This window comes from Xiphophorus maculatus, chromosome 7 (genome assembly GCF_002775205.1).
Source record: "Xiphophorus maculatus strain JP 163 A chromosome 7, X_maculatus-5.0-male, whole genome shotgun sequence".
Lineage (NCBI taxonomy): Eukaryota > Metazoa > Chordata > Actinopteri > Cyprinodontiformes > Poeciliidae > Xiphophorus > Xiphophorus maculatus.
Genome location: NC_036449.1, coordinates 15670898 through 15684386, shown reverse-complemented (window position 1 = coordinate 15684386; position 13489 = coordinate 15670898). Strand labels below are relative to the sequence as shown.

The window sequence follows — 13489 nt, the reverse complement described above, 5'->3', positions numbered from 1 at the left end:
GAGAAAATACAGGATTAATTTAAAACCAATTTTACCACTGTATTTGTGTTAATTAGTATGCATTTTAAAAGGTAAATTTACAATAATTCAGTCACTGAGTGTATGCTTAATTTTGAATAATACATTGTAGAAAAAAAGGCATATAAGATATATTACATCTAAAACAAACGCATTGATACAGTTTCGTACCAACCATCAATTACTTAACTCCTGAGGGTTTGTTATATCACAAATGTGAAGGAAATATTACCCCATTCATCAACAACATGAGAGACAATTATTTCTATCTAGTTGGAAATACTGTAGCATACAAAGGATTACCAATTATTTTCAAGCTTTTAACATTAAAGATGGCACTATAATAATAAATAAGGTGGGCTAATCCTCTAAAGCTGAAGGAGGTACAGAGAGTTTGTAAATGAACTCTTCTTATTCCGTCTAATAAGAAGACAGAATCAAATGTTGGCAGAAGTGTAGTAGCTCAATTATTCCCTACTGATAACTAAAAGGGTGCAAACAATCAGATTAAATAATGGCGTATGGATTTTCAGCGCCAGTGACCACGTTGCTCTCTGACGGTTGGCTTGGAAACAGATCTAATGTGTTTAAAAGAGAGAAAATCTACCTCTCATTTTCTCTGTGTGATGAAACGAGCGCCAAAGGGAGGTTGTTACAAGATTGTTAAAGCCGTTTCTATCATCATTAACAACAGGACACACAGACTAGAGGCTGATTTCAAGGGGAATAAATAACAACATTCAACATTTTGGTTTTCAGAAGAGCCAGACAAACATATTTTCATGGCCACCATTAAAACAATTAATTGAAACATAAATGATTACGCAGGATAGACTGTGTTGAGCGCATGACATCTGCACATTAGAGATCATCAAAGCAGGATTGTGTACAGACAACTTCCGTTTAACTGTACCTCTACACGTCTCCATGTCAACCTTCTAGCTGATCATTGTACATGTATGCAAGCCATTTTTCACCTCTTAATATTTTTGTCTGATTCTGAAATGTTTCTTTTTAAACCAGTACATGGTAACAGACTGCAGGATGCAACAATGTCACAATTTTATTGCATCTCAAAGAGATGATGAGCAATATTTAAATCTGAGGAAGTTGGTGTGAAATATTAACCCATAGATTTGAATTTCTTATTTAGAACAATAAAATGCAGTGACTTCACCTTTCCTCTTTGTCCAAAGCTTTCTTGTCACATGGACTGTTCTTCTTTGGTGGCACTGGAGGACACACCTTTCCACAAATGTCCTGGATGCTACGCTTGATTTGGCAGCTGCGTGCGGCCGCCTTGGTGAGGATCCGCTCGATGGCTGTAATGCCATCTCCGTGAGCGTGATGGCTTGTGTCCGGGTCCTCCAGCCAAGAGGCTGACAGGGAGTTCTGCTTGGATGACATCTTCTGATGCAGCTTGACGAGGAGGGAAAGCATGCTCTCTCGGATCTCAAGGATCTCGGTCACCAGCTGGGGGGGCGTGCCTGGTGAAACCCAACGGGTCGAGGAGCTCTTGGGCCTGACGACCTGAGCTGCTTCCGTGTTGCTTCTGTTGATTATTTCCTGGAACTTTCTCCTGCGCTCCGCCACCAGGCTGAACACCTGAGCTTCTCGTAAGTTCTGAAGAAACCAATGAAAATCGAGGTTGCTTTTTTATGAAGTTACACACTTCAAAACATTCTCTTATGAAATATTTTGGTCTTGGGGTGATCATCAGGCATTGGCGGTGTAGCAAAACCTCACGGGAAGACAATCGCTACACCAACCAAGTAAATTCTACCTTTTCCAGTAAAAAATTATTATGCTGTACTTGATATAGTTAAGAGCTTGAAATATATCAAAGATCTTCACAACAAAGCAAGAAAAAGCATAAAATTTTACATGCACTGTAGAACTATTTTGGTACAGACAAGCTTTCCTAACACAGCCTTATTATTGCTCACTTGGATTTTGATGGATTAGCTTGGAGTCTTATTACCATAACCTGACAGAACCAATGCAACCCAAAACAAATGACCATTATAAAATTTCAGCTGACACTACACCTCGTCTGAAGGCGTTCATGACAACAATATTAGCAGAAAAAATTCAAATCGCCCTGATGTAAAACACACAAGCCCTGTGAAAGATTGGCATGACCTAGGCTGACAGAAAAGGACCCGAGCTGCTCTCTTAAATAAACATACATCATAAAGCCCAGTCAAGCTACCATCAATCATACTGACATGCGGTTAAAAATCGTTTACACCAAAACCTGCATTGCACACGTAATTAGTTTTAGCAGTCAACAGGGAGGGAAACTGCTGGAGCACAGCATTATATTCACGCCTCAACACACCGAGGCAGGGCTCCTTTGGAAAACACAAACCACCAAACACATGCAAAGAAACGCTTCCATACCAGAGATAAGATAGACAAATGCAGCAGCTGGTGCTAGTGCCATTAAAGTAATTAGACTGTTTTATGGTAATGGGTGCAGACAGCTACCTCTCTCCAATTTCCTGAGAGACGCCTGGAGTTCTGCAAGAGCACAGCAAAATAAGTTTAAAGAGGAAGCTACCTCACGAGCTATAGTAGTCTGGAAATACAGATACGAGTATAACTAGAGTACAGCTTAAGGAAGGCTTCTTTATTCATGAATAGTATTTTCTTTCCCCTGGTTAGATCACAAAGAAATGTTTAGTTGCCGTGGTTCTTCTCATGTCCGGTGCCCAGCTTAATGCTGGCCCCTTAACTGAACGAAACACTAGACGAGTTTTAAAACATGTCTGGGTTACATAGTCTACATGTTAAAGGTCACAGCTTCGTTGTAAAGATGGATACGCTGCAAAGTCGAGCAGAGGGAATTGGTGCTGGTTTTACTGGTATTTCAGATATGTTGTTTTCTAAATTTATATAGAATAGAGATGTAGAGTTTAATGGTTTTTAAATTGCCATTAACTGTATTGTAAAAATCATACAGCTACATGTTTATAACATTGTCAATGTATGGCAGTAAATGTGATCTAAGTGTCCAGCCTCACTTGCCTGGCCATAAGAAGAAGCTTCAGCGCTCGTACTGGGAGGGGTCTCCCTCTTCACTTCAGGCGCTGTCTCAGGAACCCGGACCCTTACAAAGTTGATGACATGGTGCAGATTGGAAAGCAGATTGGTGCCGGGGAACCAGCTATCATGGCAGTGCTCCTCAATGCAAGGTTCCTGTAATGGGAAGGTAAAGGAAGACAAAGCATGAAGAATTTGTGGACAAAACAGTAATCTCAGGAATGAGAAATACGATAATTAAAGGATAATGTTTTGATGCTGTACAAATTGTACTTGTACTCACCTCATCCTCTTTGTTGTCTTGAACCTGATTGTCCAAGCCAAGCTCAATCAGGTAGAGGACCATGCACAGTACATGTTCAGACATGTTCTGGTGATCCATCCATATCTACAACATAAAATGATATAGTTACAGAGGTACAACAATAAAACAATATTCAGGTTAAAAAGTTTTTCTACTGGAAAACTATGGAAAGTATTTGTTACATAGCCTGACTATCAATACATACACTTAAACAACCATCCTTTTGTGGAGCAGTTTTATAGGTCCTGTACTTCAGTCTTTTAACAAATCAGTACCAATCAATTGAAAAGTCAAAGCGTAAACCGAGATGAAAAACAGGCTCACCTTGTAGAGTAGAGTGAATATCACAATGTGCAGGGTCTTGCAATGTAACAGTCGGATTAAACCTTTGTAACAAGGATGCAGAGGAGTCCTCTCTTTGTAAGGTGGCCATGGGTTTCCAGTATGGATTCCATACTGTTTCAAACTAGATAATGCCATCACAAATGAGGAGAAGGAGAAAGAGAAAATTTGAAAGAAAAAAAACAAGACAATAAAAAACCCAAACAACTTCAAACAAAACCTTCATAGCTACTAATTGATTTACAAAATGGTTTCAGTCTATGCAAGAGCACTCTTTTAGTGATGACTGCATCATTTTAACAAGAAGTGGGTCAGTGTGACGTGTAATCCATCACAGTCAGAGTAAATGAGTAATGGGAGGCTGCTATCACACTGAAGGTGGAAAAAACAGTTTCAGATGTCACGAGGAGAAATACACCACACTATTGTTTGCACTAAAACACAGAATAAACAACAGAAAAGATACATTTTTATTTCAAATGAGTACAATCATCATTTAAAATACAAAATAAAAGATCAGACAGCAGGTCAACCTTAAAAAAATCAGATCAGTTTATATTTATATACCTATCATTTTTCTTGAAAGTTTTAGCTCAACTATATTACAAGCGCATTAAAAACTATTAAAGACCAACAGTTGTGGAGTGCTGTGCTTCAATTAGAACGCCATCCAGCCAAGCATAAACTGCTATTAGACCATTCTTTCATTCTGTGACCTACATGTGTTTCATCAAGATACATTAAAGCCCTTTTTGCACTGCAGGGTCCGGCTTGGCCCAGCCCGGCTCCAATGGACCAGGCCCTATTGGCGCTGTGACCCTGGTCGTTTTGCAATGAGCTGGATACGTCACGTAAATCGAATTCTTGCTAAAGGGAGATTTGAGGGTTAAATTTTGTTATAAATACACTCAGATGGTGGTGAAGAGATGGTAGAACTCTGAAAAATAGTTGTTTTACACTCTGACATAATTTACAGGCCTGTACAGTAAGGTCACAGATTATTATAGCCATCAAAATCTGTGACCAGTGTCAATTTGGCTATTTGAGGGCTAAATATTGTTATAAGTGTGATATGACTGTAATGAAGAGGTGGCAGAAACATTAAAAATTGTGTTAAAAACTACCACAGCACTTAGAATCATTTCTTAATCGTTTAACGATTTATTAAACGGCCACAGTTGGTTTACATATTTTAATGACCGCACATAGGCATTCAGTGCGATAGAGTCAAATACGAAGTAATGCATTATATTTTCTCCGTCGATGCGATGATAATAAAGGAGCCGTGAAGTTTACAATCCCAGCCATGTCAGTATTTACGCAGTTTACGTAAATACTCTTCTTCTCGCTGATCTTCAAGACGTACCTGAGCTCTATTGCCCTATGCGGTCACAGAAAATGACGGGTCACAGGTTGGAAGTGCTAATGCAAAAACAATCAGCCCTGCTTTTAAGCCGGACCGGCCCGGGTCAGCCTCGGTCTTTCTGTGCAGTGCAAAAGGGGCTTAAGGATTAAGAGCACAAAAGTTGACCAAAACTGCAATCTGAAGGTCGTTTTAATAAAATGCTAGCAGGGGTCTCAAACTCCAGTCCTCGAGGGCCGCAGACCTACAGTTTTTAGATGTGCCACAGGTACAAAACACTGGAATGAAATGGCTTAATTACCTCCTTCTTGCGTAGATCAGTTCTCTGAGCCTTGCTAATGACCTAATTATTCTATTCAGGTTTGGTGCAGCAGAGGCACATCTAAAAGTTGCAGGACTGCGGCCCTCGAGGACTGGAGTTTGAGACCCCTGTGCTAGAGAATGTGCCAAAGTGACCAGAGTTCTTTCTTGCTGTATGAAGAGACACTGATATCAACACCTGATTTATTTGCATAAAATTGGTATAAAGGAAGGAAATTGCCCCGAACACTTTCAAAAGCTTATTCCTCTTTTCTTAAAATCTTATTAGCCACCTTGCAACCTTTTCACACATTCTGAAAACCTTGGAGAAAATTATCCTTTAGGTAATTCTTCCACTTTCAAACAATGTCACCCTGCATCTAAGCCGCAGTCAACAAGATGAATTTTCACAATTCAATTGCATTTCAGAGAGAAAAAGGGATTGTTGAGGTTGGTCATTTAATTGGAACCCATTCCGGAAGGTGCAGCGGTCACCAATCCTGAACTTCTCATCATGCTCTTTCGTGATACAGGTGACAGAGGTGAGTCTAATCCCAGTCTAATGTGGACAATAAATGAATTATTAGGAATAAATAGTGGAAATGTTGACTTACAATGCCGAGTATCTGTCCATTGCTGACTGAACATCACGGCGATAGACTGTTCTGAGGACGACCATAATGGTGTCAAACTCCTTCTCCCACACCTCAGCTATTTAGAGGGAACAAAAGAAGACAGAGAGGGAAAAGCTTTGCTACAAAGTGACATTGAATCCTTTGCTCCCCGTTTTCATCTGTCCTTTAAAAATGGTGAAAATCTGCCCCCAAGTGGTGATTCTTGTCACACAAAACCCTAAAGTTTCAGACTAAAGATTGTTCTCCAATCATATTTATCATTACTGTAGAACTGCAAGTAAATGAATAAATTATTTAGTCTAAAATACATGTCAAACATAATGCATAGGGTAAAAGTAATTTTTTATCTCTAATATACATTTCAATTTTTATATTGTGTTTTGTTTATAAAATGTAATGACTAACTCATTAATCGAGCTATTTGCAGTATTTTTTTTCTGTTAGGTGGAAGTCCTTGCTTCCTAAATCTCTCCATTTGTTTAACAGCCTCTTCTAATGATAACCTGTTTAGACAACAGAAGAGTACCTTCGTATTGATTCCATAAACAAAACAACAATCCATCACTGTAAAGCATCCAAAATCTTATTCTGCCATAGAGATTTTTAGAATATAAAATCCATGGACTGGGTGCCATTCTAGATGTCTAGGGAGTTATTTTAGAAGGCTCTGAGCATCTATAAAACTTCTGGCAAGAGTTTTTGCAAAGAAAATTGAATTTATAAAACTTCGAAATGCAGAAAATTGAACATATGCTATATTTTTTAATAACTTGCCTATTTTCTCTTGTTGCCAAGGCTTTGTTTTTGCATTTTGAGTTTTAAACCAGGTCACAATTCAGCAGCACTGAAAGGTAAATATCTGTAACTTTTCCAAGTCTTAATATTTTCATCAGAGGTGCTTCTTATGTCTACATCTAATTTCACTCAGACCTCTTCAACTCTTTGTAAGAAAAGCAAAAAGAAACCAAAGCCAGGTCTCTACCATTTTGATAGAGACCTAATGCTATTACGTCACTGATGAGAACTCAATATCTAAAATAATAATAATAATGATAACAATAATAACAGCAACAACAGTTCAACATTTCCCCTAAATTATTTTTTACTGGTTAAATTTTTTCTGATTTGTGCAACATTATTATTTATTATTCCAAAAACTTTTGTGCCATATATACACACACACAGCACCTCATACCATTGTCTGTTTCTCCTTTGCACATTTTCATCAACTCAACCCTCTTACCTTTAGGTGTGTACATGCCCTGCTGCATGGAGCCTCCGGGCTCAAACACAGGCGCTTTGAAATCAGCCACAGCAGAGAGCACGTCCTCAAAACTGCAGCTACCCGGAACAATGCCGCTCTTTGGGTTGGGATTTTCTGGAATCTAGAAGAAAAGTCTTAAGGGAAAAAAATACTTATGGATAATATCATGGTCTATAGCGTATTTGTGAAGTACTGAAGGATACAAGATCTAACAGTGCACTGTGGGTTCGGTCGTTCATGCACAACTGGGAGACCATCTCGGACCGAAGAATCTCATCATCCGTCATTCCTGTTAGAAAACATCAGCAGGAGAAGAGGTGATTAAAGTTACACAAAGCATGACAAAAAAACAGAAATTTTACAAGATCATATCATTCATGACAGTCATTAAAAATAAGGTCATACAAACGTTTTTAGTTTGTGCAATAAAATAAATATAAAGAAAGTGTAAAAATAAAAGTGTGAGATGCTGCCCCTTAATTCCTTAAAAATACCTAATTAAAGTATATTTAGATTCAAAATCTAATTTAAGCACATTGTAACTCATTGTTACTCTCATGCTACCAGTAGAAAGAAGGAATCTTGTTTTCTACTGCTTACCCAGATGAATGCGAAGGCTCGTCAGTATGACCAGAAAAGTCAACGCTCCTTCAAGCATCGGCCTCTCCTGCTCAGAATCTAACACGGCATTCTGGTGCTGAGAAGCCATTGTCAGGAGGTCGACCACTTTAAATCTGTACCAGAGAAGATGAGGCGATTCCACATTCCAGAAAGTTTAAAAACTAATGAAAATACTGTTGGCACAATAGAAATAAGAAAAAAAAAGCAATTCACCTCTCAAAAACACTTGAAATGAAGTAGTCAGGATCCAGCCTTGATGCACAAACCTATTAAATAAACACACAAAAAATAATTGAATACAAAAAAATAGAAGGAAAAAATATATAGTTACTGTGAGGCTTTGCTTCCAACCTGAAGGAGATAGATGTCTGGGTCTATCATGGAGTTGCAGAAGTGTGATTGCACATAAGTCATAGCTTGTCCTTTAATCTGCAGACCATTCCTGACCCACATATTGCTGTGGATCTCTGACAGGCACGCCTTGAATAAACAAAAAATGTTTTGAGCAACACACTAGTACTTTCAAACTTTGGATGTAGAAGGTTTATCTGAGGTGTTCCATTATCATACCTGAATTTGGAGTGGATGCACCATAATCTTCATCAGCATTTCCTGATCAGGCAGGAGGCTATCCAAATCCAACCCTTGACATTTCACAGCCTGTGGATTTGCAACCGAATAGTTAGCGCCAAAGCACAGAACTAAATCACAGACTCGCTGTTAGATGGGAAAAAGCTCCGACATACCCTGCTGAGGAACATGGCGTAGTAGCGGTGGAGCGGCAGGTGAAACGTCACTTGATTTGGAGCAGGCTGGGAAAGACATGCAGTGAAGAATGAAGAAAAAAAAAACTTAGAAGGAAACTTGTCTGCAAAAGCAAAAATGTGACAGTGAAACTCACCTCATCAATGAAGCCAATGGCATCAAACCAGATCTGCAGTGTTTCCAAACAATAGCGAACAACGGTTTTTGTATATTCCTGGGTCTCCTGTTAATCAAATATAACAAATTAAAATCCATTCTGAAACATGCATTATGGATTGAACACCTTAGTCATGCTTCCACCACAATTTTCAATAGATTATACTGAGATTGATTAGCTAGACCAACACAATATAGCATCTAATCATGAAGCTGAAGGAAATAATATATTTTTAAAATATCTTCCACAAAAAAAAGTGCAGAATGCATCCATACTCAGTCAACTTTACTCTAAAAGTCATGTAATAAAATCTAACCCAAGCACTGCCTTCAGAAGTCACAGTATCAACCAAGAGTCAAAAGTTTTGTTAGAGAATATATTGAACAGCTTCATGAAGACCAAGGAATACAGCAGACAGGTCAGAGATAGAGTTGTGGAGAAGTTTGAAGCTGGATTAGGCTACCAAACAATCTCTCAAGCTTTGAAGTCTCACATAGCTCTATTTGATCCATCATCTGGAAATGAAGAGAGGATGGCATAACTGCAAACCTACCAAGACATGGGCACTCATTTAAGCTAGCAAGCCTGGGAAATAGAAAGTTAACCATGGAAGTTAGTCAAGAGGCCCCTGGCACCTCTGGAGAAGCTGCACAGATCAACAGCTCATGTGGCAGCTGTTAAGTCTGTTTGTTTTGTCCATTTTAGTACATGAGACTGAAACTGAATTTCCTTTGTCCCAAAATATGCCAGATACGAATCTTGGCAGAAAAGCAAACAATGCAGAAGACCAAGCACACAAAACTCCCACCATGACACATGGTCCTGGCAGCATCATGCTGTGGAGATGCTTCTCTATGGCAGGAAAGCCAGTCAGAGGTGAGGGGAAGATAGATCAATCTAAAAACCACAATCCTGGAAGAAAGGCTGATGGAGGCACCAAAAACTGATAAGGCTCAAGCGAAAGGCGTGCTCTACAGTATTAATGTATTAACTTAGGGAACTGAAAAAAAATGCTCAAGATTATGTACCTTTTACTTCTACAGCACAATCATGTGCTGCTTTTTGTTGATTTATCACATGCAGGCCTTTCTCTTTCTTGATTCTATGATGAATTAATTTTTTGTGTGTTTTCTTTAAATGATGAATGTTAGGTGAGTTTTGCTTTTACTTGTACAATCCCTGGTTGTATTCCAACTTGTTCATCTACACACAGATGTTTCCTTTTTGGCTGATTGCCTGTTCACCTCCTGACTGGTCAGGCTGGTTTTTCTTCCTGGCTTGCATACTTGTATGCTTGATAGTTCTTCCTCTGCAAGTATGCTGACTACAAATTTTACCAAGGAACATCCAGACTGCCCAAATTAAACGGGGAAAATAGATACATTGAGCACTTGTTCTCTGTTTCTTTGGCTATTCTACTAAATTAACCACCCATAAATTTGCTTTAACTCTGGCATTCTGGACGCTCACCGTCATTTTTTTAGTACCGAAAAATGTTCTAATAAAATTAATAATTTTGCAAGAGTCTGTAAGAAATGTAGGCGTAGAATGTCCAAAGCTCCAACAGGCCTTCAAAAGTGAAAGCATGAAGCAAAGCAAAAAAGCTGCAATGTAAGCTTCGTGAACTTACTTTGACTTTGCAGTGTGTCAAGAGACCCCACATTGGCTGTGCACAAGCCTCGAGTTCTGCTGCAAATGCTGCATAGTATGTCTGAGACTCAAATTCCACGTGCTCGTTCAGTTCCCGCTTATTCAGGTTCATACCTTAGGAAGAAACATGTCAAAATTTAAATCAATGTTCCAAAAAAAATGTAGCATAGTCTTGTTCTGCATTTTTATTTTTCACTGCTCTTGGTCATTAGAACATATTTGCAAGTATTTGTTCAGCAGAAATATCTATGCTGCAAATCTTTACTAAAAATGTTATAGCGAGAGCAGAGCATGGGTAAAACCCAATAGTGACACTGTGTTCAAGCTGTCAGCAAGAGGATACTTAGGTCCACTGTGCAAAGGTGAATGTTATTTTTAGGGTCCTGCCAGACTACATATAGCAAAGTGGGGAGCACAAACTGAAATTCCTCTTACAAATTATTTTTCTAAAACTCATTCATTTTATTGGACACCAGAATGACTAAAGTAAATGAAAATCTGACTATAACCAGCAAATCCCACAGCGTTTGATAAATTTAAGTGTTGGGTTAGGTATAGTTCCTAAGTAAAAGGAAAAGACGTGTGGTGTGAAGTGAAACAAGTTTAAGGTAATGACAGACAGCTGATCGATTACATTCAGGTCATAGAAATGAGAGATGCCATTAAAACTCAATAAATAAATAAAACGTACCTTGAAAAAACGAAACAAAGCTCATCCAGAGCATCAACAAGGAATGGTCTTCCAGGAACTTTTTGGCTACACTTTGGTGTGAGAGGATGTTGATAAAGTCACTAACTAGGGGCCAGTAAGTGTTGTTCTTTAATAGTGCTTCACTGCAGTTTACCACAACATGGCGATTGTTCTCTTCATCTAAAAGAAAAAAAACCAAAACATTTTAATTAGATGGTTTCTTTCAGTAGAATGTAAATGAAGGAGCTTTGTTAGCTGTTGTAATAGCTCCAGTTGTTAGTCCTTTGTGCCTCTCTCAATTTTTTCTCCATTAAGATCACAAATTTCTAAAGCATTTTGTGCACTAATTTGGATGTCAAATCTGTTGTGATGCATGTAGAAAATGAGAAATACAGCTGCCTACACCAGAAATTCTCCAAAATTCAAGTAATGCTTGTTATAAAACACTAGATCCTGAGAATACAAGAAAGGAACAAGCTAGAAAAGCTTAATGGCCAATAAACAAGAGCTTCACAATATGTTGTAGATATAATCTTTATTATAGTATCACTGTGCCCAATATTCACATCACAAAGGACTATTTGGAGTGGAATAAATGTTGGATAATATAGCAGAGTAAACATTGGACCCCCCCGTATTTGTGGGGTGTAGAGACCACAACTAAAATCTGCAAATACTTGGGACCCCTTTAAAAACATTTATTTATTAACAGTTCGAACACCACAAATAATTGTTGGATTTTGTTTGTTTTAAATAAAATCATTTACATAATGTGACATACGTCAGTCTTCGATTTTAGTGTAAATCTTGTGAAGCGAGTATTTCTATTAAGACATTTCAGCCTCTTCTTTGTTTTTGCTGCATTTTAAAAGTTCAAACAGTTTTTATTTATCTAATAACACAACAATACTCCAACAATATGATTCCATTTGGGATTAATAAAGTATTGTGCAATTAAAAATTATTAGTCTTGTCGCAAGGAATTGTTATCAAAGCTGAGTGCCTGTGCCAATCTTTGTACTATCAAAACGTGTGAAATCAACATAACACTAAGTGGTAGATTTGGTTAACCTACCCTGAAGTTCACTTTTGATAAGGCAACTTTCCATCATGTAGAGGAGCACCGTGACCATGATGTCCAGCAGCTGGCACTCCTCCGTCATGTGTCGGGCCAGCTCCTCGTTGCTGAACAGCTGCACACTAATGTGCACGATGCGGTTGGACATTGTGTCTGACTCGTGGCTCTTCATCAGGGTTTTCATGATGAAGGCGTAATGCTGAACGAACGTCTTTGTGAATGTGATCTGGCAAGGAAAAGTAAATCACACTTAAAGTCTGTTGTGCTGACAGTGCCTGTTTTCGTGTAACTATGTTAAATGACAGCAGTGCAAGTAAAAAGTTTATTTTGTTACATGGAAAGACACAATCATGAAGTAAAGTTAAAAGCGAAGGAGATAAAACCTTGTAAAAGTGAAACTAGAAAATTGAATACCTTGTAATCTTGATCTGGCAACATGTTTAACAAGAATGTGACCATTTTCTGTGGAAATTCAAATTTTATTGTCCAAAATAGCAACTCTTCCAGGAAGCATTTGTGCTTTAGCGAATCAATAATGTATGGATCTGAGGGCAAAAACACAAAAAATAATTAAATTTAGTTCCTGTATTGTGAAATTGTATTTTACACCCAGATATTTACCTTTGGTACTGCTGCTAAGTTTAACCCTCTTCCTCTGGCCAACAGATTGGCCTCCATCTTGATCCTCCTGAAAAAAGAAAACCAAAACAATATGAACCAACAGTTAAGCAATATAAAATATTTAAAGCCGATTAGGAGTTTAATTAGATTAGTTTGGTTCAGAATACTAACATGATCACACTGAATAGCCACAAAGAATAATAGACCAAAACAAACTAAATCCTTTGTGGAGTAAACAAGCATAATTCATTTTCTTGATGACAGTAAGTGGGGAAGAGTTACTGAGGCATGCTGATACAAACCTCTTTAGTAGACTCGTCTGGGCTTCCTGGTGCAGTGGTTCCTAAGAAAACAAAGTAAAAATTCTTAGCCACAAAAAGGCAACAAGAAAATGAAACTTTACCAGAAAACTGAGGTGAAGAATGGGATAAAAACAACCTTTGGGAATTAGAGCTGAGATAGTAAATAGTGCTAAGTCTAAACTTAGTTTTAATAGTGGAAACATCTCATTCTGCTCTCAACAGGGTTGTTAGTTGCCATCCACCACGGGCCAAGGAGCTTTGTTACATCATAATACCAAAACATTTTTATTCACAACACATTTCTCAAGCTTAATAAATGAATTTAAAACATTT

At 38.1% G+C, this 13489-nt stretch overlaps 1 protein-coding gene across 2 annotated transcripts in view; it reads right to left on the bottom strand.

The window, feature by feature from the left end:
* The window catches only part of ubr3 (ubiquitin protein ligase E3 component n-recognin 3 (putative)), a 40146-nt gene that overhangs the window by 21486 nt on the left and 5171 nt on the right, over nucleotides 1–13489 (bottom strand). Inside the window, exons 5-24 of one of the 2 annotated variants that reach the window (XM_014468875.2) lie at nucleotides 13157–13197; nucleotides 12855–12921; nucleotides 12648–12778; nucleotides 12231–12459; nucleotides 11156–11335; nucleotides 10445–10578; nucleotides 8794–8880; nucleotides 8639–8704; nucleotides 8463–8552; nucleotides 8244–8372; nucleotides 8106–8158; nucleotides 7872–8005; nucleotides 7475–7560; nucleotides 7251–7392; nucleotides 5987–6083; nucleotides 3692–3833; nucleotides 3347–3451; nucleotides 3049–3219; nucleotides 2509–2541; nucleotides 1196–1641 (exon numbers count right to left, since the gene is read on the bottom strand). In XM_014468875.2, coding sequence (XP_014324361.1) covers nucleotides 1196–1641; nucleotides 2509–2541; nucleotides 3049–3219; nucleotides 3347–3451; nucleotides 3692–3833; nucleotides 5987–6083; nucleotides 7251–7392; nucleotides 7475–7560; nucleotides 7872–8005; nucleotides 8106–8158; nucleotides 8244–8372; nucleotides 8463–8552; nucleotides 8639–8704; nucleotides 8794–8880; nucleotides 10445–10578; nucleotides 11156–11335; nucleotides 12231–12459; nucleotides 12648–12778; nucleotides 12855–12921; nucleotides 13157–13197 — 2563 coding nt within the window. The remainder of the gene's footprint in view (nucleotides 1–1195; nucleotides 1642–2508; nucleotides 2542–3048; nucleotides 3220–3346; nucleotides 3452–3691; nucleotides 3834–5986; nucleotides 6084–7250; nucleotides 7393–7474; nucleotides 7561–7871; nucleotides 8006–8105; nucleotides 8159–8243; nucleotides 8373–8462; nucleotides 8553–8638; nucleotides 8705–8793; nucleotides 8881–10444; nucleotides 10579–11155; nucleotides 11336–12230; nucleotides 12460–12647; nucleotides 12779–12854; nucleotides 12922–13156; nucleotides 13198–13489) is intronic. The other variant, XM_023336982.1, reaches the window with a different exon arrangement.